The sequence below is a fragment of the Phocoena phocoena genome, chromosome 1 (assembly GCF_963924675.1).
Source record: "Phocoena phocoena chromosome 1, mPhoPho1.1, whole genome shotgun sequence".
In the NCBI taxonomy this organism is placed as follows: domain Eukaryota; kingdom Metazoa; phylum Chordata; class Mammalia; order Artiodactyla; family Phocoenidae; genus Phocoena; species Phocoena phocoena.
In genome coordinates this window covers 27,896,639-27,922,112 of record NC_089219.1, presented here as the reverse complement: position 1 = coordinate 27,922,112, position 25,474 = coordinate 27,896,639, and the positions used below count along the sequence as shown (strand labels likewise).

Below are 25,474 nucleotides of genomic sequence, written 5' to 3'. Positions count from 1 at the left end.
GGGGCTCTTCTTGCCGTCAACCTCCCTCTTCTCTGCCTTACGCTCCCCTCTCATATCCCCTGACAGGCTTTCTTGAGCCCTGCTGTAGTTTTAGGAGGAAAAGTCTAGACAAGTCCTAGAAGTCCAGTAGACTTAGGGTTATCCCCCAAACCCACGTTCCGCATAGTTCCTCTGCATCCATTCATTCAGTGAGCATTTCCTGGGTGCTGTGGATACAAAGATGAAGACACAGATGCTGCTTGGGAGGAGCTCACCATTTAAAGGTGGGATAGACAAGGCATCAGGTAGAATACACTGTGATGAGGCTGTGAGAGGAGAGAGCCTTGGGAGCCTTGGGAGCCCAGAGGAGGCACCTCACCCACCTGGGTGATGGTGGCCAGAACAACTTCTAGGAAGAATGTCCCCTGAGCAGAATCTCAGTGGAGAATTTGGAGTTAGTTGAGTGCAGAAGTTCCAGGATTAAGGGTGTTCCAGGAAGAGACTACAGCACGTTCAAAGGTGTGGAGAGTTGAGCTTGCATGTGTCTTTGGGTGTCACTGGCCTTTTTGGTAAGTTGTTCACATGTTAGGGCTCTCCTGGGTGGGGAACTCACAAAAGCTCAAGGGAACAGATAGGGCCACAGTGGAAGCAGGAAGGGGTGGGAGGCAGAAGGGGAGGTCGGAGACTTCTGGGATTCAGGACTTCTGGGTTGGCCTTGGATTGCCCCCTCCCTGGGAGAGAGGTTCTCTAAGCTGGGGATTGAAGGGTCCAGCAGAAAGGGCCGAGGAGAGAACACCAACCCTTCTTCTCCCATCCCTGGAACCTTGCCACCACTCTGCTGCTCCCTGCTGCTTCTCCAGGGCTGCCCTCACCTCCCTGGGGGCTTCCTTTTTAACATGCAACTCACAGTGTCCTGCAGAGGAGCCAGCAGCTCCGCAGTGGCTATGGAGTGGGAGCCCTGCAGTGTGCAGAGCGTGCCTGGCTGTCCCATCTGCCTCCCTCTGCCTCTGTGGCTCCTCTCTGTAGAGTATGGGGAAGGGGAAGGATCGATCAGGGGCTGGGCTTCCAGGGAATCTTAGGACTGGAAAGTCTGAGCCTGTTTGGGGGAGAACAAGGGGCTGCAGGGACTCTCTAGACAGACTGGTGCCCCCCTGGCACAAAAGCAGGGGAAGCTGGCCACATCAGACCAGGTGTCTTTGTTGGATCCCCAGTCCTTTTGTTGAGACCTTGTTCCCCTACTGGATGCCAGCTCTCTCTCAGACTTCTTCCAGAATCCCTCTTTTCACTCAGAGCCCTTGTTCCTTTATGGAGCGTCGTCTTTTCCCTGCGTTCCCATCTTCTGATTGAGCCCAGCCCCACACCGAGCCCTGTCCGCCTCACCCCCTGAGGGCTCCTTCATGGGGCCCCATCCCATCCCTGTTCTTACACTGATCTCTGACCCCTCATTTAGTCCCACCCCAGAATCTCTATTCCTCTCCCGAGCCCTATGCTCTCCCTGAAGCCTGACCCCCACCCCATTTAACCTGTTCTTTTCAACAGGTGTTTTAAATCTTCGCTACCTGCCCTGGGCCCCTCCCGCATGCCTTCATTACACCTCGTTCTTCACAGTGTAGGCCAACCATCCCAGACTCCCTTACCTTCCTGTCAGTGCACCTGGGGACTCATCAAGATCCCCAGCCACCCTCATACCCTTCCTTCTTGGCTCAGAGGAGAAGCCAGGACCACCCATCCCAGGATGACGCCTCCACAGGGCTTGAGCCCATCTCTCTGGGATCCCCTCTGTCCATGAGCTGTCCCCCCCTTCCTCCCCACATTTAAAGACTGTCTCTTTACTGACTCTTTCCCTCATCCTGCAAACATGCCCAAATCTCTCTCATCCTAAAAAAAAAATATTTTTCTTCAACCCCATACCCCTTTCCATCTCCCTCCTGTCTTCCCTTCATTTCCAAGTTCTTAGAGTGAAGACTCCACTACTTCACTTCCTTTCACTCTCCCCTTTACTGCAGTCTGACTTCCACGTCCCTGTCCTCTAAAATGTCCTGGGAGTGGTCACCAATGGTCTCTTGAGAACTATCCTTGAAAGGTACCTTTCAATGCTTATAATAACAATGGTCAACATTGGGCACTTACTCTGTGCTGGGCACTCTATATTGGCTCACTTATCTTTCCCACCAATGCTGTGAAGTGGGCATAATTATCATCACCAGTTCACAGACGAGGAAACTGAGGCTTAGAGAGTAATCGGTTTTGCTCAAGTTTACCCAGCTAGCAAGTGACGGGGCCAGAATTCGAACATGGTTCTAACTCCCTAGCCTGAATCACTAACCTCTGCACGCACTGTGGCATTTGACATTATCAACTCCTTCTATTCTGGAAATGTCTCCTGTTTCCATGACATGGCATTCTCCTGACTTCCCTCCCACCCTTCTGCCCACTCTTTCTCAGGTGACTTCATAGGCTCCTCTCCCTTTCTTCACAGTCCCCTTTTAAATGTCAGTGGATCCCTTCCCACCTCTCTTTCTTCTTTCCCCTGGGCTGTTTCATTCACTCCTGTGGACTCAGCTGCCACCCATGACTCCCCCATGTCTGCCTCCAGCCCAGATCTCTCCACTGAACTCCAGAACCAAACGCCCAACCACCTGCTCCACAGTTCTCTGCCAACTCAAGATGCTCAACGCTGAACCTATCACCTTTTGCCCAAACCTGTTTCTCTGGGATTCTGTGGCTCAGTGAGCAGCAGCCCCATCCCCCCAGGTCCTCAGCCAGCAGGATCTCAGTCGTCATCGACTCCTCCCCACCCCCTCACCCCCCACGTCTAATCAGGCTCACTGATGCTCCTTAACACCTCTCATTTCCATCTCCTCTTCCCCCTCATTGTCATTGTCTTAATTTAAGCCTCATCATCTCTTGCCTGGATAACAGCATCAGCCTCTTAATTGGTCTCCCTCTCACCACTTGAGCCCCTGCCCTGCTCCTGGCCCTCCACGATCCATCCTCTGTTTGGACTGTTGAAGTGCTCTTTCTGAAGCACAGATTGATGTCACTCCCTCTGTGGTTCTTCACAGAAGGGAGGCAGAAAGTTAGAGGATTGGGGATACAAGCAGTTAAGAGGATGAAGGGGAAGGAGGGGTGAAAGGACACTGAGGTCAGGTGACGCTTTATAGGGGTGAGATTGACATAGGTCACTTTGGCCTCTGAGCTTCCGCCTCTTGGCATGTCAGCTCCTAGACTCTCTAGGTGGTCCTCAGTTAAGGAGCAAAAGGCACATGGAGGGTGATGAGGCATCTCCTGTAGCGGAGACCTCACCTGCTGTGCCTCTGCACATTCCTGAACATGGCCTGCTTGAGCCAGGGCTGAGTGTCTCCCACTGGCAGTGGAGAATGTGGGTCCCCACTTCCAGATTCAGTAGGAACTTGTCTGAAAGATAGAGGCCCCTTGTCCCTGCAGGTGCCGCAAGATGACTGGGGGGGTTACCCCACGGGGGGCAAGGACGGGGAGATCCCCTGCCGCAGGATGCGGAGCGGCAGCTACATCAAAGCCATGGGGGATGAGGAGAGTGGAGACTCAGATGGCAGCCCCAAGACATCTCCCAAGGCGGTCGCCCGGCGCTTCACCACCCGCCGCTCCTCCAGCGTGGACCAGGCCCGGATCAAGTAAGGACAGGGAGAGCTGGGGTGGGGGTGGGGTGTAGGATCCTGATCCTGGGTGCCTGCAGGAGATGTGCGTAGCGTGGGTACCAGTCAGGTTCCCTGCTTAGGGTTCAATTGGCCAGTCTTGCTCTGCCCCATATAAAGAGGGGGTGCCTGCGATAACCCCTATCTGAATGTCTCTTTGGCAGAATCCTTTTACCCAGGAGTCTCCTGGGGATCTCTGGGATTTCTGAGGGTTAGACCCGCTCAGGGGCCTCAGTGCTCTCATTCTCCTCCCCCACCTCCTAGCAGACCCCCGTTCTGAATCTGAAATTTTGACCTTTCCCAGCTGCTGTGTCCCACCCAGGATCCACCCCCGGAGCTCCATCCCTGGCTATAGCCGTTCCCTCACCACCGGACAGGTAGGGAGAGGCCCAGCATGCTGGAAGGAAAGGGTGGGAAGGGGGATTCAGTCCCATGCTCAGCCTAGGCCTTTAAATCAGGAATCTGCCCATGGAGAGAGAACAGGTCTGGTTCCGGGGAGCTGGGAAGCCTGCCTTGGGACTCCTGGAGCTGACTCAGACTGAGGATCTCAGAGTCACATCCTTAAAAACCACCAAGCATCCTCAAAGTGATGAACTTGTAACGGCAGCGTCAGTTCTCTGAGGTTCCCCAGCCCTTTCGTGGCCTGATTGCTCCCAACCCACCCCATGTAAAAGGCAAGATTGAGCATATAGACTGGAGATAGGCAGAACTGCAGTCTCAGAGATGATCAGGGCTTGAGTTCTTTCCCCTCCACTCCACCCTGTGGAACACTGGCAAGATACCTCCCTCTCAACGCCTCTGTTGGCTCATCTTTTTTTTTTTTTTTTAATGTAATTTATTTATTTTTGGCTGTGCTGGGTCTTCGTTGTGGTGCGCGGGCTTCTCATCGTGGTGGCTTCTCTTGTTGCGGAGCACGGGCTCTAGATGCGCGGGCTTCAGTAGTTGCGGCACGTAGGCTCAGTAGTTGTGGCGCGTGGGCTTAGTTGCTCCGTGGCATGTGGGATCTTCCCGGACCAGGGCTCGACCCCGTGTCCCCTGCGTTGGTAGGCGGATTCTTAACCACTGCGCCACCAGGGAAGCCAAGCCCCTGTTGGCTCATCTCTGAAATGACAATTGTAATGATGATTATCTCACAGGGGTTTTGTGAGTTCAGTGAGAAAATATACGCAAGCAAACACAAGGTACCTGGCCCCACACTGGTATTTTACAAGTGTGAGTTCTACCTAAGTGTAGACTTTACCCTTAACTAAAGGAGGCAGTACAGTTTAGTAATTAAATGCATGAGGTGGGTTTGAATTCCAGCTCAGCTACTTACCAGCTGAGTGACCTGGGGCAAGCTACTTGACTTTTTTGAGCCCCACTCTCTCTATTTAAAAATAGGCACCATAATAGTGTTCGTGGCACACAGCCAGCACTCAATAAAGGTTAGCTATTTTTACTGTTTGCTGGGCAAAAAAAGCAATGCAAAGACCGTCCTGGTTGGCTCCCATGGTTTTGCTGCTGCAGTCTCTCAGCATTTCTTTGTTACATTTCCTGAATCAGGGAATCTGATTGGCACAGCCATCTTTTCACAGAAGACCATTCTATGTTGCTAAACCCACTAGTTAATGCTCAGACCTTGTTTTACTTGATCCATCAGCAACATCTAACGCAGCTGATGACTCTCTCCTTCCTGAAACACTTTTCTCAGTTGGCTTTGAGGACACCACACCTTTCAGGTTCTTCTGCCTTCTCTCTCTGGTTGCCTATTCTTCGTCTGTGTCACTGGTGCCCGCAAACTCTTCAGGATCTGAACACTGGAGTTTTCCAGGGCTTAGTTCCTGGACTTCTTCCTACACTCACTCTTTGGGTGAGCTCATCCAGGCTCATGGCTTTGAATATTATTGAGAGCCTGATGACTCCCAAATGTCTATCACCAGCCCACATTCTCCCATAAATGCATATATATCTGTGTGTTGAAATCTCACATGGATGTTGAGTAGACATCTCAAACTTAAGATGTTCAAAACCAAACTGCTGGTACCCTTTTCTCCCTCCTCAAATTTCCTACTCCATCCAGTGTCTTCTCCATTTCAGATAATGGCAATTTTATTCTTCCAGGAGCTCTGATCTAAAACACTGAAGTCAGTCTGGACTCCTTTCTGTCTCACACATCCCATGTCCGGCCCTTCAGCAAATCCTGTCGGTCCCACCTTCAAAGTATTTCCAGGATCCAGTCACTCCTCACCATCTCCACTGCCAGCACGTCAGTGCAAGTCACCATGTTCTTTTGTCTAGACTGTTGCACTGTTTTCTAGTTGATCTCTTGCACTTGTCCTTGCTCCACTTCATTCTCTCATAATACGGCCAGAGTGATCATTTAAAAATAAAATTGCATTCAATCAAGACCTTGCTCAGGGGAATAGTCGAACACTGTACTATGATGTATAAGGCCCTGCATGATCTGGCCCTTTGCTACCTCTGAGTTCCTGTCCTAACACTGTTCCCATCCCACACCCACTCCAGCCACACTGGTCTCCTTGCTGCACCTCCGACACCACACGTGTGCTTCAGCCTTAGGTCCTTTGCTGCTACCTCTGCCTGGATCTCTCCTTCCCAGATACTCCCATGGATTGCTCCCTCGCTTCTTTCAGGTCTTTACCCAAACGTTCTAAATTTTAATTTTAACCCCCCTCAACATTTCCTGTTTCCCTTCTCTGTTCTTCTCCTTTTCCTCTTCCTCCCCCCCTCCCCGCCACTTCTTCTTTTCATCACTTCACACTGTCTAACATCCTGTATACTTTACATATTTTTCCAGGGGGGCATGGTTTATAACCCCTGATTTACAGAAGAGGAAATTTACAGGTTTAATGAACTAGCGACGTCACTCTATTATCTTTATCACTTTTTGCCCTTCTAGTATTTTCCTAGAACATCTTTTCCTATATTTTACTTTAAAGCTTTTTGTCTCTTTATGTTTTAGGTGTGTCTTTTGTAAGTAGTTTATAGCTATATTTTATTTTATATCCATTCTGACAGTCGTTTGAGAGTTTAGTACATTTATATTTATTGTGATTTCTGATATGCTTGGATTCATTTCTGTCATCTTGTTTTGTGCCCATCTATTTATCCTGCCTTTTGGGTGATGCCTTTCTACTCCTTTGCTGCCTTCTTTTGGATCAATTGGATTTTCTTCATTTTTCTCTTCACCAAATCCCACACTGATTTGGCAGTTATATGTACTAATTTCATTATTTTTGTGGTTATTCTTATACTTTCATGTGCATATTTGACTTAGCAAAGTCTCAGATTGTCTTAGATTGACAATTACTTCTACCCTTCTTCTGAACAATGTAAAGACCTTAGGATGCTTTACTTTTGATCACCTCTTCCCTTCTTACATGTACCAGTTGCCCAGTATTTTAGTCCCACCTTTTTTTTTACCTCTCTCAGTTAGTCTTTATTATTGTTATTAAATTTTATACTACCAATACTTGATTAGTAGTATTACTGATACTTCACACTTTTACCTTTTCCCCCCTCACTATACCTTCTTACATTTCATTTCTTCCTTTTAAAGTAAATTCTTTAGTAACTTTTTTCAGTGAGTGTCTGTTAGTGGCAAATTCTGCCTTTAACCAAAAATATCATTTACTCTCACTATTTTATATAATTTAGCTTATTACAGAATTTTAGGTCAACATTTATTTGCTCTCAGTGTTTTGATGATATTCCTCTGTCATCTGTTCTGTTGTTGCTGTGGGGAAGTCTACTATCAATCTAATAATCTTTCTTGGTTATTTTCATTTCTCTCGGATTGTTGTCAAAATTTTGTCCTTGATTTTGGTGTCCTACAGTTTCACTATGATGTGTGTGTGTGTGTGTGGTGTTCCCTGAATCTGAGGATTCATCAAATCTGGAAAATTCTCTCATGGTTACTGTTTGCTGGTACTTCTTTTTCCTTCTTTTTATTTTCTATCTACTTGCTTTTTTATCCAGTCTGAAAATCTCTGCCTTTTGAATGGCAGTGTTTTGTCTACTCACATTTAATGTGGTTATTGATATGGTTGGATTGTCTCATGTCATTTTTGTTCCTCTGTTCTTCCTTTACTACCTTCTTTTGTATTAAATACTTTGTGTACATACCATTCCACTGCCTTTGGTGTTCATTGTTTCTGATGAAAAGCCAGTTTTTAATCATATTTTTTTGTATGTGATGAATTGTTTTTCTCTTGTTGCTGTTAAGATTTTCTTTTTGTCTTTCCACATTTTGACTGTAATGTGTCTGGGTGTGGATCTCTTTATGTTTAACCTACTTCGGATTCATTGAGTTTCTTTGATCTGTAGATTAATGTTTTTTGTCAAATTTGGAAAGTTTGGGGCCATTATTTTTTCAAATATTTTTTCTTCCTCCTTCTCTCTCTCTTCTTCTGGGACTCGCATTACATGCATACTGATATACTTGATGTTGTTCCATAGGTCTCTGAGGCACTGTTCATTTCTATTCAGTCATTTTCCCCATTCAGTTCTTTATATTGGATAATCTGTACTCATCTATCTTCAAGTTTACTGATCACTTTTTATGCTGAGTCCTTCTGGTGAATTTTTAATTTCAGTTATTGTACTTTTCAGCTCTAGAATTTCCATTTGATTCTTTTCTTGTTCTTTTTAAAAAATAATTAATTAATTTTTGGCTGCCACTTTTGGCTGGTTGGGTCTGCATTGCTGTGTGAGGGCTTTCTCTAGTTGCGGCGAGCGGGGGCTACTCTTCATTGAGGTGTGTGGGCTTTTCATTGTGGTGGCTTTTCTTTGTTGCGGAACAGGGGCTCTAGGCTCATGGGCTTCAATAGTTGTGGCACGCGGGCTCTAGAGCGCAGGCTTAGTAGTTGTGGTGCGTGGGCTTAGTTGCTCTGCGGCATGTGGGATCTTCCCAGACCAGGGCTTGAACCCGTGTCCCCTGCATTGTCAGGAGGATTCTTAACCACTGAGCCACCAGGGAAGTCCTTTTCTTGTTCCTTTTTAAAAAAAATTCTCTTTGTTGTGATTTTCTATTAATTCTGTCACTGTTGTCATACCTTCCTTTAAATATTTAAACATGCTTTCCTTTAGTTCTTTGAACATTCTTATAATAGCTGCTTTGTAGTCTTTGTCTGATAAATCAAATGTTTGGGGACATTCACATTTTCTTGTTTATTTACATGTGTTACAAATTTTTTGGTTGAATACTGAACATTTTAGATAATGTATTGTAGCAACTCTGGATTCTTATTTTACCTCTTGAAGATTGTTATTGCTTTGTTTGTTTGTTAATCCCTGGGCTAAATCTGTGAAATCTATCTACGATTCCAGATGCAGCCTCTGATTTCTCCGCGAATTTTTTTTCTTTCTTGTTTTTATGTTAAAGCCTGGTTTCCTAGGGGTTGACCCTGTCTCTGCATAGCTTAATGTCCAGCCAGAGATTGATCAGAGGTTGTGCTCAAAAACTTCAAGTCCGTAAGACTTCTTCTCTCTCCTTTTATGGTTCTATGTGTGATCTGGGGAGTACAAACACTGTGCTGTTTTCAGGCCATCTCTGGCTTTTACTTTTCACCAGGCTCTCTTGCATTTCTTCTGCACGTATGCGCTGGCTCCATTGGCAAAGGATATGTGGGTGGGCTCAAGGCCTCTCTGATCTCTGTTGTACATGCACCCAGCCTCTAGTTAACCCAGACTATGTGAAGAGCTTATCAAACTCTCTGTGGCTGTCGTAGCCCCTGGAACTCCCCATCAAATCCCTGTCTAGTCTGGCAGTCCCACTGCTTGCCCCCAAACAGTGCTGAAACCTCAGCCTGGCAGTGCTGCTGGTTATTCTTATTCTAGACACTATAACAGACAATGCTCAAAATCAAGTGAGCTCCCTTTGTTAGTTGCAGTGAAGCAGCTGGTTTTCATAGCCTGGCCCACCCTTTTTGAACTATTGCAACAGATAGAGCTGGGAGCTTGGGTAACGGGAGCAGCCTCAGGCAAGGACACCACAGACTCATGCTGTTCTTACCCAACCAAAGTTCAGTAATTTTCATGAATGTGTTTCTTGGCTGTATACCTTTGATTGATTTTCAGAGTGATAAAACGGTTGTTTTTGACAGTTTTGTGCAGCTTTATAGTTGTCTTGGGGGATAGGATTTGGTATCCTCACTCTGTTGTGTCTGAAGTCAGAAGTCTGGAAAATTCTCAGTGACTATTATTAACCCTTTGAATATTGCCTCTTCTACATTTTATCGAGTCCCCCCTCTAGAACTCTTATTTGTTGTATTTGGGGCCTTTTTATTCTCTCCTTCATGTTTTCCATCTCTTCACGTCTCTATGTTGCCTTCTAGGTAAGTTCCTCAGATATTATTCACTATTCACTGGTTCACTATTTTTCTCTTCAACTGTGTTTCATTTACTCATTAGTTGTGTTTTAAATTTCCCCCTTTGCCCCCTAGAAATCTGATTTAGTCCCTTTTCACATCTTTCTGGTTTTTTCAAAACTTTTTCTTTGGCCGCACCAGGCGGCACGTGGGATCTTAGCTCCCTGACCAGGAATCACATCTGTGCCCCCTGCAGAGGAAGCGTGGAGTCTTAACCACTGGACCGCTAGAAAAGTCCCTCAAAGCTTTTATTCTATCCTTATGTTTTCAGTTTTGTTTATCTTTTAGAAAATTTAAACATTGTTTAAAAGCTATTCTGTTTTAGCTAAGGTAGCACTAGCTGCAGTAACCGATAAACCTTGAATTCTCAACGGCTTCACTCAGTAGAAGTTTAGTTCTTGTTTATGTCACTGTTTGCATTAGTGATCTATTGCTGCATGATAAATTACCCCAAAACATAGAGTCTTAAACAAAAAATATTTATTATCTCACAATTTCTGTGGGTCAGGAATCCAAGCACAGCTTAGCTGGGTGCCACATGGATCAGATGTCTCACAGGCTTCATCAAGGTGTTGGCCAAGGCTGCAGTCATCTCAGGGCTTGCCTAGAGGAAGATCCCCTTCCACACTCACATGGCTGTCAGCAGGCTTCAGATCCTTGATGTGTGGGACTCACCATATGGCTCACAACATAACACAATTCAAACATAACAACTTGCTTCCCCCAGAGCAAAGACTCCTAGAGAGAGATGGTGAGAGAAAGTGTCCAAGATGGAAGCCTCAGTGTTTTTGTAATCTAATCTCAGAAGTGACATGCCATTGTATCTGCCATATTCTGTTCATTAGAAGTGGACCAATAGGTCTAATCTGCACTCAAGAGGAGGGCACTATGCAAGGATGTGAATGCCAGGAGGTGAAGATGATTAGGAGCTGTGTCAGAGGTTGTTTACCACACAGTTTAATATGAGTTCGTTCGTCTTCAGTGTAGCTTTATCTTTGAGAACCCTCATCAGCCTGGGTTCGGAGTGGGTCCCCCAGAAAATATTTTTAATTAATTAATTAATATATTTTAACATCTTTATTGGAGTATAACTGCTTTACAATGATGTGTTAATTTCTGCTTTATAACACAGTAAATCAGCAATACATATACATGTATCCCCCTATCTCCTCCCTCTTGCGTCTCCCTTTCACCCTCCTAATCCCACCCCTTTAGGTGGTCACAAAGCACTGAGCTGATCGCCCTGTGCTATGCGGCTGCTTCCCACTAGCTATCTATTTTACATTTGGTAGTATATATAAGTCCATGCCATTCTCTCACTTCGTCCCAGCTTACCCGTCCCCCTTCCCGTGTCTTTAAGTCCATTCTCTACGTCTGCGTCTTTATTCCTGTCCTGCCCCTAGGTTCTTCAGAACCATTCAGAAAATATTTTTAAATTGCTTCTGTTCACCTATTCTCGGTCTGGGACCTTTTAATGTTAATTTTTAATTTGGGGGGCGTCTGGTCCATGCAGACAGTGAAGGCTGGGTCTGTGTGAAGACTAGCTTGTGGGTATAAATTCTTAGGAGGTTTATCATCTTTCCCCTCTCCCCAGTGCCTAGACTACCGACTAGCTCCCTTGTCATCAGTCTGTGTTGATAATTGGTTTTTCTAGTTTGTCTTTTCATCAAAGCTTTCCCCTTTCCTACTTCTATGCAGGTTCCCATTTCCAGTTCCACGCTTCGTGTGGGCCCAAGTGGGTGATAAAATCTAAGCCCTTTGGTTACTGAGACCAGCAACCCCTGCCCCCGCCTCCCACCCTCCACTGGGCTGTTTGCAGCATTGGCTCACACAGTTAATATTCTGATTTTCCAGTCTCCTCTTTGCTTTTGTCCCCTGGGGACTTACCTCGCTTTCTTGTGAGCTCCATTAATGTATATAAAACGTTTGTTATATTTTATTAAGTGTTTTAGAATGTTTTAAAATGGGAGGGTTTTCCAAGGTTATCTAAACCAAATGACATATGTAAAGTATATAGGATGTTGCCTTGTCCCCAGTTGGACCCACTAACTCTAGCACAGATAATTTTCAGTTAGACCCAAGCAAAGTATTTTCTTTTAAATATCCCACATCCTTGGAAATACTTACTGATTCTGAGTCTGGTTTGCAGAAAGGTTAAGTTTCTCATTTCCCAAGAGGATTCTTTGGCTTTGACTCTCCTGAAAGTGAGAGTTGAGGGGAGCAGGGTGGAAGGCAGTGTAGGGAAAATAGGAGAATTCACAGCGCAGTGTCGCAATTTCATACTTGTAATACAGTAAAGATCAGCTCAGATGCAGTATTCCTCTGAGAGTCTATAAAAATCTACGTTTCCCTTAGGTCCTGGTCCCTTATTGGAACGCCAGAAGCTCCTCTTGGCTAGTAGAGATGGAATATGTGTAGCCCCAGAGAGTTTCACACCCTCCTTCTGTCTGCCTTGGATAGAATTGGTCATGGGACTAGCATATGGTGGGGATTTCAAGAGCTTGAGAACCCTTGGGAAAGATGGGCCTTTGAGAGGTATTGTCACTGTGATTTAAGAACCTCTTGCTACTAATAATAGTAGTTAATGTTTATTGAGCACCTGCTATATGCCAGATATTATGCCTAGTGCTTTACACAGAGAAAAGGGCTGGAGATACAGATCTAAGCCACGGAGTGAGATTCCTTCCATCCTTGGTGTCCAGACTTGAGACTGAAATGCTCTCTGCTAGGGTTAGATAAGCTTTCTTGTGCTTCAGAGGGACCCTCTGGGCTGGATTGGTTCTAGTTGGGGAGTATCTTGAGCCCGGCCTAGAAATAGCAAGAGTTAGATCAGCTCCTGAGCTTCAGGTACCACTGGTGCTTGGTACCCCAGAGGTCAAGAGATAGGAAAATGAGAGGTAGACTCACAAGGAGTCATGAAAGTCACAGGTGCCACAAGAGTGTGGCTTGTGCCGGACAAACATGGGAGAACTTCACGTCTACGGGATCTTGGATTGATTTGTCCATGGCCTATGATTTCTGTACACTTGTACTGAAGTTCCTTTAGAAAAAGCTGCAGACAGTCTTTCTTTTTAATTACTGGACCCATGTTGGAATCACTGAATCTCCAGCAAATTTGGCTCTGACCTTCAAAGCAGCCAAGGTGAAGAGAGGCTTATGGTTAGAGAACCCTGGGTTCAGATCCTTAGGGTGGGGACTGAGTTAATGTAGGTTTAACAAGCTCTCCAGGACATTCTGATGCTCAGTTAGCCTGGCAGGAGAGACAGGAAACTGGACACTTTAGTTTTCTCACTTACATGCTGGGCATCTTTGGATAATTCATCTGCTCTCTCTGAGCCTTAGTTTGCCTATCTGTAGAATAGGATGGAAATTCCTGCTCAATTTGAGGTAGACTCTAGTGATACAATGGCACATACACTTTGGGGGCCGAGTTTGGAAACACTGAGCTGCAATTTGCACATGAGTCGAGCTACTCCTTTCTCTGTTGACTGTACATAAATATGATGCCATGAACCTTTCCTGGGAGGTCACAAGATGCAACCATGGGATACTTGCTGTCACAGTCACCATGTGGATGCTACTGAGGACCTTGTCCACGACTTCATCCAGTGGCCTCTACATAATCACCCATGGGGGAATTTCTCTTGGACTCAGTGACAAGAATAGTGTGATTGTCATGAGTGGTGGCCTGTGTCTACCAGGTAGGCCCTGAGGCCATCCTGTGGCACTGATTGAGGGCTTACCTGCATCAAGTGCCTCCCTTGTTTTTCTTTGAGTCTCCTAAATAGCCCTGTGAAGATGGTACCATTATCATTCCCCTTTGACAGGTGATTAAACAGAGGCCCAAAATTTTAATGTTCCCAGGCCACACTGCTAGGAAGTAGCAGAGCCAGCACTGGTACCATTATCATTCCCATTTGACAGGTGATTAAACAGAGGCCCCAAATTTCAATGTTCCCAGGCCACACTGCTAGGAAGTAGCAGAGCCAGCACTGGAGTCCAGTTGAGTCTCACGACATAGCCCATGTGGGCAACCCAGAAGCTATACTCCTTGAAGCTATGGGTGCTCTGAAGCTCAGGGTCAAATGGGCAACCATCCTGTGCTCTGGGTGTTGAGCTTACCACTGAACCACGTCCTTCCCTACCTTTATATTTTCTTTGTGTCAGTTTTCTCATATAAAGCAAATGAAGCTACAGCCGCTGGCATATTTAGTCTTCGTGGAGTGTTATGTGACATGCTTCCATGAACAAAATTTTTGTTTTGCTTTTTCTTAGTCGCTTCAATTTTTTTTTTAACACCATGGATTCTGCATCACAAAATATCAAAACCAAAACCAAGAACCTCAATCAGCAGTGGCCGAACTTTCCTCAGAGGATGAGGGCAGGGAAGGAGCCGGCAGGCTGGACCAGAACCCTAGTCAGTGGGCAGAAGGTGGGGGAGGGCTTGGAACACTTGAAGGATGATCATTTTTGCTCTGTTATGTACCCATTAATTTCCTTCCTGCCACATCATTTTATCTCTATAGGTTGCTTTCCATCATTTTTGTAATGCAGTTGGTCATAAATAATAAAATAAAAGTTGTCCTTCCCTACAGTACCCCATCCCCATACTTGGCAGGAGGGTGGCTGTCAGCTCTCTGGTCCTCTCCCCCCAGGGTCAAGTGAGAGAAACGTGAAGGGCTGGGACAGGTGGAGAGGAAGATGGGGTGGTCTGGAGGCACCCGAGCTAGGCATCTGGGAGAGGCATGGGGGGGGTAGAGGAAAGATTAGACCCCAAGGCTGGTTCCAAAGCAGGCCTGGCGAGCAGCACAGGGCAGAGGTGCCTCCATCTTTCTTTGCAGGGGGTGAGGGTTTCTTTTAGTCCAAAGGCGTTAAGAGTCATACAGAGACATAGCTTCTGCAGAACCAGATATATTCCTAATGCAAAGTGCCTCAGAGACGCCCCCATCCCATCTCAGCACCACGGTAACTGTCCTTCTGGCCCCTGTACCCAGCTCAGCGAGGAGCTGAACCAGCAGCTGGAGGCCGTGTGCGGGTCCGTGTTTGGGGAGCTGGAGTCCCAGGCCGTGGACGCCCTGGACCTGCCCGGCTGTTTCCGCATGCGGAGCCACAGCTACCTCCGGGCCATCCAGGCCGGCTGCTCTCAAGACGATGACTGCCTGCCCCTCCTTTCTACCCCTGCCTCTGTCTCAGGGAGGCCCGGCTCCTGTGAGTACGCCCCCTCTGTCCCTGGCCCGGCCCTAGGTTGGAGAGCGATCTGGGTCCGGTTCTGGCCCTGGTCACGGCTCTGCTGTGTGACCTTGGGCAGGTCGCTTGCCTCTCTGGGTCGGATGATGGGGAGAAGGATCCGTGGTTCTGTAGGTAGCAGCACGTGGAGTACACGTGGCTGCTGGGTCCCGTGGTACCGCGTGGGTGTGGGGAGTGGCAGACACCTGCCAGGACGTGTTTCTCACCCTATGTGTCTTTGCGTTCCCTGGCCACAGCCTTCAACTTCAGAAAGGCCCCGCCCCCCATCCCACCGGGAAGCCAGGCCCCGCCCCGCATCTCCATCACCGCCCAGAGCAGCACCGACTCCGCCCATGAGAGCTTCACCGCGGCAGAGGGCCCAGCCCGGCGCTGCAGCTCCGCCGACGGGCTGGACGGCCCGGCCATGGGCGCGCGCACCCTGGAGTTGGCGCCGGTGTCACCCCGGGCCAGCCCCAAGCCCCCCACACTCATCATCAAGACCATTCCAGGCAGGGAGGAGCTGCGGAGCCTGGCGCGGCAGCGGAAGTGGCGGCCGTCCATCGGGGTGCAGGTATGGAAGGAGGAGGCGCCGAGGAAGTTCAGGCCCCGTCCGGTTGAGGATGGATTGAGGGGGTCAGTGGGCCCTTCTGGATATAGACCTTTTCCTCGCTTGCTCTTAGCTTGATCATCGACGGGGCTGCTCCAGACAGTCCCAGCCCACATCCTTGTCCCTCATCCTGGCACCATCACCCCTGGCGAGCGGAGAGCGGTGCCCAGAGGTTGGCACCTTGATGCATCTAACCTCCTGGGTCTCTCGTCTTGTTCAGGCAGATTGTCTTTTCAGGATTTGCCAGCTGGCTTGGGGCTCAGGCATCGCTTGCCCTTCTCCCTGGGAAGGACTTGTATCCCCTGTCTAGCCCTGGCCACTGACTTCCCAATCCTGCCACCAGGTGGAGACTATCTCAGACTCGGACACGGAGAACAGGAGTCGAAGAGAGTTCCACTCCATCGGTGTACAGGTGGAAGAAGACAAGAGGTGGGTCCGAGTGGGGATATCTCAGGCTTTGCTGGGGGTGGGGTGGAGAAGAGGAGAGAGGGATGCATAACGACCTCACTGGCCTGGGCTCCCTGCACACCCTCTCTTCCTGGTCCTGAGAACAAGCCCTTTGAATGGGGAGGTGTCAGAGCAGCCACAGAGGCTCTCCACGGAGGTGTCACCAGGGCAGTCTAAAGTGAATTCTCCTTGTACCCATACCTGTCCCAGGTGCTGTGAGGTGGACAGGAGAATACAGTGGTCCTGGGAACAGGGTAGTAGGGAGAAGTAGCAGGTAGGTGCAAAGCAGGCCTCTAGCAATTGTCCTTTATAGGGGATAACAGGATTTTTCCAATCCCTCGTTACTTCCTGTGGTGTACAAGTATGTGAACCCCAAAAGAAACAAATAAACGTGAAGATTGCCTCTCAGGGGCCCCGGGCAGATATAATACTCCTCCCCACTCGGCTCATACAAGCATTTAACCAGTTGGGGGTATGCCACTATTCTGGCATTAGGTGGCCTCAGAAACAGTGTTTCCTTAATTTCGAACTGAAAAATTAGCACTGAGAGCTCTGGAGGGAATACTGGGAGGAATCCCTCTGTTGTTGGCTTCCTATGGGAAGATGCTTTCTCTAATGGCCATGTGGCAGTGTCATAGTGGCCCATCTGCCCTCTGGGCTGCAGTGCTCCCAGGCCAGTGGCCCTAAGTGTGGTGTCTGGGAACCTGCCTGGGGCTGGCTGCAAGAGTTTCGTGGTAATCTGTGTTGCCCAGGCCATACCCCTTGAAGGAATAAAAGTAGAGTGCCAGTAGCAGTCCCTCACAGCTCTGTTCCCGGTTGCCATTGTTGGGTTTTAGACCTTCCCTAAATTCCCCCAACTATTTCTGGGAACCCCTGGGAGCATCGTGTGTGTGTGTGTGTGTGTGCCTGGTCAAGACTTCTTGGGGTTCCTGTGGGGATTCATCACTTTTCTCTACTCTCACACTAGCTCCCTGCAGCTCCATATGCTCCTGAAGCTGTAAATGCCTCCATCGAGTGCGGTAAAAAGGCGCCCTTGTTGCCCCCATTATTACTGAAAGCTACCGTCTTCCAAATTCTTAATATTCCACAAAGATCACAGAAAAGTAGCACTTTACGGTAAAGCCAATTCTGCAAGTCTATGACTTGAGTTCTTGAGAGGTGGGGTAGGAGTCATGGCTGGGTGCAGCTCTGTGTTCAGACCACTGCCCCCAGCTCCAATGCTGCCCCATGGACCAGAAACCAAGCCCATGTGCCCCCATTTGCTCCCTCATGGGGCTTCTTGGTCCCTCATCCATATAGACCCCTGGGGGTCCCCCCATTCCTCCTAACAAGCCTGAATCCTGGGAAGAGTGCAGCAGGCATTCTACTGAGACTCAGACTATATCAGCAACCTCTGTCATTCATTTGTGGATTGATTCATTCAGAAAATACTTATTAAGCATCTGTTAATAAGTATTATTAACACTTATTATGTCATAAGCATATGACAGTGCCTGTTAAATGCTCAGGGAAATGTGGAAGACATGACTCTTACCTTCGTAGAAGTTATGGCCTAGAAGGGAGTCAAGGCAATGAATAAACAAACCATGAGTAAAAATATGATTACACACTGTGGTATAATAGGTAATGTGATATTATTACAATTATGGTGGGAATATGAAAGAAAAAAGCAGGCACTAAGAGAGAAGGGATTTTATTTAGGTTAAGCAGGTGACATTTAAGCTGAGACTTGAGGGTTGACTAGGAACACTCAGGTGATGGTCGGGGGAGGAAACATTCCAGGAGGAGGGAATAGCATATGTGAAGGCACTGGGGGAGGAAAGAGTTTGACATGCATTGGGAACTGAAAGAAAATTCATGTGGCTGGTGTGGAACAGGACAGGACAGTGGTGAGGGAGTAGATTGGAGAATAGGTGGGGGCCAGGTCATGTACAGCATGGGCATGATAAAGAACTGGAATTTAATTCTAATTAATGAGTAGCCCTTAAAAGGTTAAAGAAGGAGTGTGGTGTGATCTAATTTACGTTTACAAAAGGTCACTAGCTGCTGAGTGGAGAATGAATTTCAGGGAAGTAATGGTGGGTATGGAGAGGCTAGGAAGCAGGATTTTTTCATGATCCAGAAGAAAGGCATTATGGACAATCTTACGTTGGGGATCTTTTTTTTTTCTTTCCTGTTGGGCAGTACCAGTGTCTGGGAACACTATTACGTTTTATATGTTGATTTTGTATTCAGCAGCCTTGCTGCTCTCTCTTATTAGGACCCAAAGTTTGTCTGAAAATCACGATGGGTTTTCTATATCGTCAGTGATATTTTCTGCAGATGAGGATATTCCTTTTAAATCTGTCTTTTTAAAATTTCTTTCCCTTGTAATAGTGCATTGAAGAGGACTTCTAGTTTACTGTTGCGTGTAGCACTCTTATGTCCTTCCTGACATTAGTGAATATCTTCTAAGGCCCAGTTATGAGTGTGATGATGTTTGCAACAGATTTTTTTTTTTTTTTTTGCGGTACGCGGGCCTCTCACTGTTGTGGCCTCTCCCGTTGCGGAGCACAGGCTCCGGACGCGCAGGCTCAGCGGCCATGGCTCACGGGCCCAGCCGCTCCGCGGCATGTGGGATCTTCCCGGACCGGGGCACAAACCCGTGTCCCCTGCATCGGCAGGCGGACTCTCAACCACTGCGCCACCAGGGAAGCCCTGCAACAGATTTTGATGGATACTATTGATCAGGTTAAGGAAATTCCCTTCTAGTCCTAGTTGGCTAAGAGCTTTTAATTTTTATTTTTTAATAAAAGATGAGAGTGGAATTTTATTGAGTGCTTTTCCAGAATCTACCTAGATGATCATAGATTTAATACTTTCATCTGTAATGTGGTGAATTATATTAATAGATTTTCCATGTTGACCCATTCTTTCATTCCTGGGATAAATCCCACTTGATCCCATTATCAGTTTGGATTAAGTTTGGCTGTAACAGGGTCTCAACAGTGACTTCAGTATATTTCTCTCTCACCAAGAAAAAAGAAAAAGCCTGGATGTAGAAGTTCAGTGTCAGGACCCCAGGCTCCTCCTGTCTTGCTGATCTTCTACCCTTTGTATATCATCACTCATAACCAAGGAGCTGGTGCTCAAGCACCAGCCATCCTGTCTGCATTCTGAGCAGCACCAAGGAGAAAGAGAGGAGAAGGATGCAGTCCTTCCTTTTAAAAAGACTTCCGGCGGGAATTCCCTGGCAGTCCAGTGGTCTAGGGCTCGGCACTTTCACTGCCATGGCCCAGGTTCAATCCCTGGTCGGGGAACTAAGATCCCGCAAGCTGCTCGGTGAGGCCAAAAAGAAAAAAAAAAGATTTCCTGAAAGTTACACACAACCCTTTCCCACATCGTACTGGCTAAAAACTCATCCCATGGTGGCATCTAGCTGCAAGGGAGGTGCTGTGGAATAGTCTCTTATTGGGAAGCAATGTGCAATGAGCAGAGCTGAAAATCAGGGTTCTTATGGCTAAACACAAAGAGAAGAATGGGAAATGGAACTCTAACCGTTTTTGTCACAGTCTTGCTGTATTATTTTCATATAGGTTGCTGGATTTTTGAATAGCTGTTATTTTATTTAAGATTTTTATATTTATGTTCAGAAGTGAGATCGGCCTACAATTTTGTTTTTATTGTTGTTACTCAGTTAAGGCATTAAGGTTGTGCTAAACTCCTAAAATGAGTTTGGTAACATGCTCTCTGTTCTGTTCTTTGAAACGATTTGTGTAAAGTAGGAATTATCTATTCCTTAAAGGTTTGGTAAAGGTTGCCTATAAAACTCTCTGGGCCTTTTTGGGATAAGAGAAACTTTTTGAACTACAGCTTCAGTTTATTTCATGGTTATTGATCTATTATGGTTTTATTTTTCTTCTTCAGTCAATTTTGATGATTTATATTTTTCTAAAAAATGGACCATTTAACAAAAATTGACAGTTTTCAAAATTTTTGGTACAAATATTCTTTCTCATGGTGTTATAATTTTACACATTTTTATTATATTTATAGGTTATGCCCCCCTTTTTATTCCTAATACCACATGCTTATACCCTACCTCTCTTTTTTGATTCATTTTTCTCAAGGTTTGCATATTTTATTATTTTAATATATTTTTAAAATTATATTTTATTAGTCTTAAAAAAACTAGCTTTTGGTTTGGGTGAGCATCTCTATTGTTTCTCTTTTAGCTTTAATATTTCCTTTCTTCTACTACTTCTCTGTTATTTTCTTTCTTCTACCTTGTTTGATTTTATTCAGCTTCTTGAACACTATTTCTTATTTTCTAACATGTTTTTAAGGCTATAAATTCCCTTCTAACTACACTGCTGTATCTGTATCTCATACGTTTTGGGGTGCAGTGTTTTCATCGTTCAGTTATAAATAGTTTGTAACTAACTTCCTTTAGGAAGTTTATCATAACTTCCTTTTTAACTTGTAAATTATTTAGAAGAATTTTTTATTTTTTAATTTTTTTTAGTTTCGAAATGTATTTTCTTGTTTGAGGGGCTCCTTTTCACTTCTGATTTCTAGATTTGCTATATTGTGGTCATAGAATGCATTCTGTATGATATTTATTCCTTAGAATTTGTCAAGGCTTCCTTCATCATATACACATAGCGTATATATGGTCAGACTTATAAATTGCATTTTTCAAATGTTTATCTTTGATATTTTTTGGATGTCTGATCTAAGAGTTCTGGGTGAGGTGCTTTAAAAATGTCTCACCATGATTGTGAATGTGTCATTTTCCCTGGGACTTTTATCAATTTTTTCTTAATTTGAGAGAATGCTATTTAGTATTCAGGCTTATGATTGTTGTATCTTCTTGCTGGGTTGGCCCTTTTATCATTAAATAGGATGCTTTTCATCCTTACTATTGGTTTTTGCCTTGAGGTTGATTTTGCCTGATTTTATTGCTGCGTCTGCTTTCTTTTGATTAATTTTCCGTTATATCTTCTTCCATCCTTTGTCTTTCAGCCTTCCATAGCCTTATGTTTTACATATGTTGCTTGTAAGCAGTATGGAGCTAGAGTTAAGTAGACCTATTTAATCCATTTATATATTTTTTGATTACTGATTTATTTGGCCTTATTTCTATCATCTCTTTAAAAATTTTCTACTGGACATGCTTTTTTATTGTTTTATTGTTTTCAGTTCAGGCATTAAGGTTATGCTAAACTCCTAAAATTAAGTAAAGTAGACCTATTTAATCCATTTATATATTTTAATCCTATTAAATCCATTTAATCCATTAAGTAGACCTGTTTAATAGAGTTAAGTAGACCTATTTAATCCATTTATATATTTTTTGATTACTGATTTATTTGGCCTTATTTCTATCATCTCTTTAAAAATTTTCTACTGGACATGCTTTTTCTTTGCTTTCCTCCTCCCCTACTTTTCTGCCCTCTATTGAGCCGATCAAGGTGACTTTATTTCTCTTGTTCCCTCCATCCCTCCACTGCTTTGGAAGTTTACGTTTTAGTAGTGATTTCCCTCAAATTTTAAACAAATATACTTAATTTCATATGTCTCTGATAAAGTCTAAAATTAGTTAGTACTTCTATCCTGAAATAGGCACAAAACAAGAACCTTGGTATACTTTAATTTCCTTCTTAACTCCCTCCTCCCATTTTCCATGTTTTATATATATATATATATATATATATATATATATATATGTTTTAAATTCTTCCTTTATTGGTAAAAAAAAAAGAGTGATTCTACAAAGCAATCTCAAGGGCCATCAAAGTGTGAAAGCCATCAGGTGTGTCTGGCAACAGGGAGCTTCCTCCTCCTTCAGGGCAGAGCCAGTGGTTCCCATGCCTTCCAGCCCTGAGTCAGCACTTTTTTTTTTTTTTTTAACATCTTTATTGGAGTATAATTCCTTTACAATGTTGTGTTAGTTTCTGCTGTATAACAAAGTGAATCAGCTATATGTATACATACATCCCCATATCCCCGTCCTCTTGCGTCTCCCGCCCACCCTCCCTATCCCACCCCTCTAGGTGGTCACAAAGCACCGAGCTGATCTGCCTGTGCTATGTGGCTGCTTCCCCCTAGCTATCTGTTTTACATTTGGTAGTGTATATATGTCCATGCCACTCTCTCACTTCATCCCAGCTTACCCTTCCCACTCCCCGTTCTCTATGTCCATTCTCCATGTCTGCGTCTTTATTCCTATCCTGCCCCTAGGTTCTTCAGAACCTTTTTTTTTTTTTAGATTCCATATATATGTGTTAGCATGTGGTATTTGTTTTTCTCTTTCTGACTTACTTCACTCTGTATGACAGACTCTAGGTCCATCCACCTCACTACAAATAACTCAATTTCGTTTCTCTTTATGGCTGAGTAATATTCCATTTTACATATGTGCCACATCTTCTTCATCCATTCGTCCCATGATGGACACTTAGGTTGCTTCCATGTCCTGGCTATTGTGAATAGAGCTGCAATGAACATTGTGGTACATGACTCCTTTTGATTTATGGTTTTCTCAGGGTATATGCCCAGTAGTGGGACTGCTGGATCATATGGTAGTTCTGATTTTAGTTTTTTAAGGAACCTCCACACTGTTCTCCATAGTGGCTGTATCAATTTACATTCCCACCAGCAGTGCCAGAGGGTTCCCTTTTCTCCACACCCTCTCCAGCATTTATCGTTTGTAGATTTTTTGATGATGGCCATTCTGACCTGTGTGAGGTGATACCTCATTGTAGTTTTGATTTGCATTTCTCTAATGATTAGTGATGTTGAGCATTCTTTCATGTATTTGTTGGCAGTCTGTATATCTTCTTTGGAGAAATGTCTTTTAGGTCTTCTGCCCATTTTTGGATTGGGTTGTTTGTTTTTTTGTTATTGAGCTGCATGAGCTGCTTGTATATTTTGGAGATTAATCCTTTATCAGTTGCTTCTTTTGCAAATATTTTCTCCCATTCCATGTTATATTTATCTAGTATTTTGATTATACCTCTTTAAAAAACCCTACCTTTAAAACCCTTTAAAGAATCTGTTGTTGTTATATCTTTTATGGTTTAATAGTTTGGATTTACAAACATGTTTTAACAATTTATGTGTTCACTATTGCTTGTTACTGCCCACTGCTTCCTCCTGGGTTCAATTTCCTTTATGCTCAAGTATTGCTTGAGCTTGGGACCAGTTTTAGAGTTAATATCTCAGCTTGAGGTTTCTGTATTTCACTGGTACTACTCATTCAAACCCCATACCCACAACCAGAGCAGCCTTAATATTCTGATTTCTCAGCATCCTACTTCCAGGCCACATACCTGAATCATGACATGAATTTTCTAGTCCACATTTGTAAATGAAACAACCTTTTTTTTTGGCTGCTGGCTTTATGCACGGGGTCTCCTTCCAGGTCCCCAGGATGCACAGGCTTGGGGTCTCTCCTTTAAATCCTCCCTGGGCGTTACCATCTAGCCTCTAGGATATATCTGGCCCATATTCCTGTGGCTCGCTTGGCTTAGGTTCCCTTTCACCACTAAGGTTTTGACTTTCCTTTTTGTTTCTGATACCTGAAGATGTTTCTTTCCTGCTTTCAAGCTTGGCATTGTAGCAAAACCATCTTTTGGGCTTTATTTGACCCAGCATTTCTATATGTGTGGGGGTGGGGTGGGTGGGAACTTCCTAAGTTAGTCCAGTCCACTACATCGATCAGTCGTCAGCAGCAGTTACAGAGACAAGTGGGACCAATTTTGGAAGTGTTTGGAGTGAAGTCAGGGAAGGGTGGGGACAGGCAGAGAATGAGGTCTTCCTTGCTCTTGTGTAGGTGCTTGGGGAGGTTTGGAGGGGTGGGCAGGGGAGAGGAGAAGGTTTATGGATAAATGTCTAAAGAACTGAATTGCTTGGGACAGGTGATCACACTGGGAATCCAGAGGGGGTGACAGGTGGGGAGAGAAGAAATCTGGCGCATCTTTCTGGCCAGGCTCCCTTGCTTGTCTGCTGAAGGCATCCTTAGTTATACACCTGCACCGTCCTTTCTCTCCCTTATGTCCCTGGCACTTTAAGTCTGACTTACCGCACACCATGCCCCAGCTGGTACATAAAAGTGAGCCACGAATACCAGCAGCCCTTCTAGGCACACATCCAGGCCTAGCCCCCCACCCACTGCCACCCCATTTTCTTGGACTCTCTTGTCCTTGCTTCTGTCTCACTGGTCCCAGTATTTCCCTCTCTTTCTGTACTTTGGTTTAAAAAAATTGCTGGGGAGGAAAAGTTTCTCCTTTTCTGCCTTTCAGGTGTTCCCTGCTAACCTATTGGGTGAGGAGTGCAGATTTATAGCCCTTTATACCTGGGAGTTGTCTGTGGGTCCGTTCTGTTGCTCATCATCAGTGGTGACTTGGCTTAGAAATAGACAGGGGTTGGGGTTGGTGCCCCTTCGGTTCCATGTCCACCACACCTCCACCTAAGATTCATCTCTCCACAGACATTTATTATAACCCTATTATCCGTCAAGTACTGTACTGGGCACCAAAGATACAAAGGTGAGCAGAGCCAGACACAGCCCCTGCCCTGTGAAGCTTGCTGCCATGTTAATCTAAGAACCTTCTAAGTGATGCAGAAGTACAGCTGAGAAGGAGCCACAAAGGAGAGGTGTGTACACTATGAGAGTGTGTAATAGGGGCCTTTGACCCAGGCAGAGGGGTCAGGCATGGATTTCCTGAGAATGTGACATTTGAGTGGAGATCTGAAGGAGGAACAAAAATTAGCAAAGTGAAAGTGGGAGCTGAGTGTTCCAGGCAGAAGGCCCAGCAGGTGCTAAGACCCTGTGATGGGAGGGAGCATATTTAAGAAACAGTTACCACCCCCATCTCAGGGCATCCTATAGCACCTGTCTTCCTGGACCTAGCACACTCTGGGCCATGATAAAAGAATGCATCAAATATCATTGATGGATATTAGAAGTCTGTTCCTAGGGCCTTTTGAGAACATCAAAACCATGTGATTTTTACCTCTCTCACTAATCATGGTATCCCCTTGTAGCTTCCACTTCTAGATCCCTGCCACTAAGATCTTATCTTAAATTCCAGATTTAGCAGCAACAAAACAAAGTAAACAAGTAAAAACACCATACCACCCAGTTAAATTTGATTGTCAGACAAGCAATGAATTAGTTTTAGTATAAG

The 25,474-nt window shown here is 45.3% G+C and overlaps 1 protein-coding gene across 1 annotated transcript in view; it reads left to right on the top strand.

Moving 5' to 3' along the window:
* DLGAP3 (DLG associated protein 3) overlaps positions 1-25,474 on the top strand; it is a 37,643-nt gene that overhangs the window by 1,863 nt on the left and 10,306 nt on the right. The window contains exons 2-6 of the mRNA XM_065888204.1: positions 3,427-3,632; positions 3,958-4,030; positions 15,016-15,229; positions 15,505-15,818; positions 16,198-16,283. Coding sequence (XP_065744276.1) covers positions 3,427-3,632; positions 3,958-4,030; positions 15,016-15,229; positions 15,505-15,818; positions 16,198-16,283 — 893 coding nt within the window. The remainder of the gene's footprint in view (positions 1-3,426; positions 3,633-3,957; positions 4,031-15,015; positions 15,230-15,504; positions 15,819-16,197; positions 16,284-25,474) is intronic.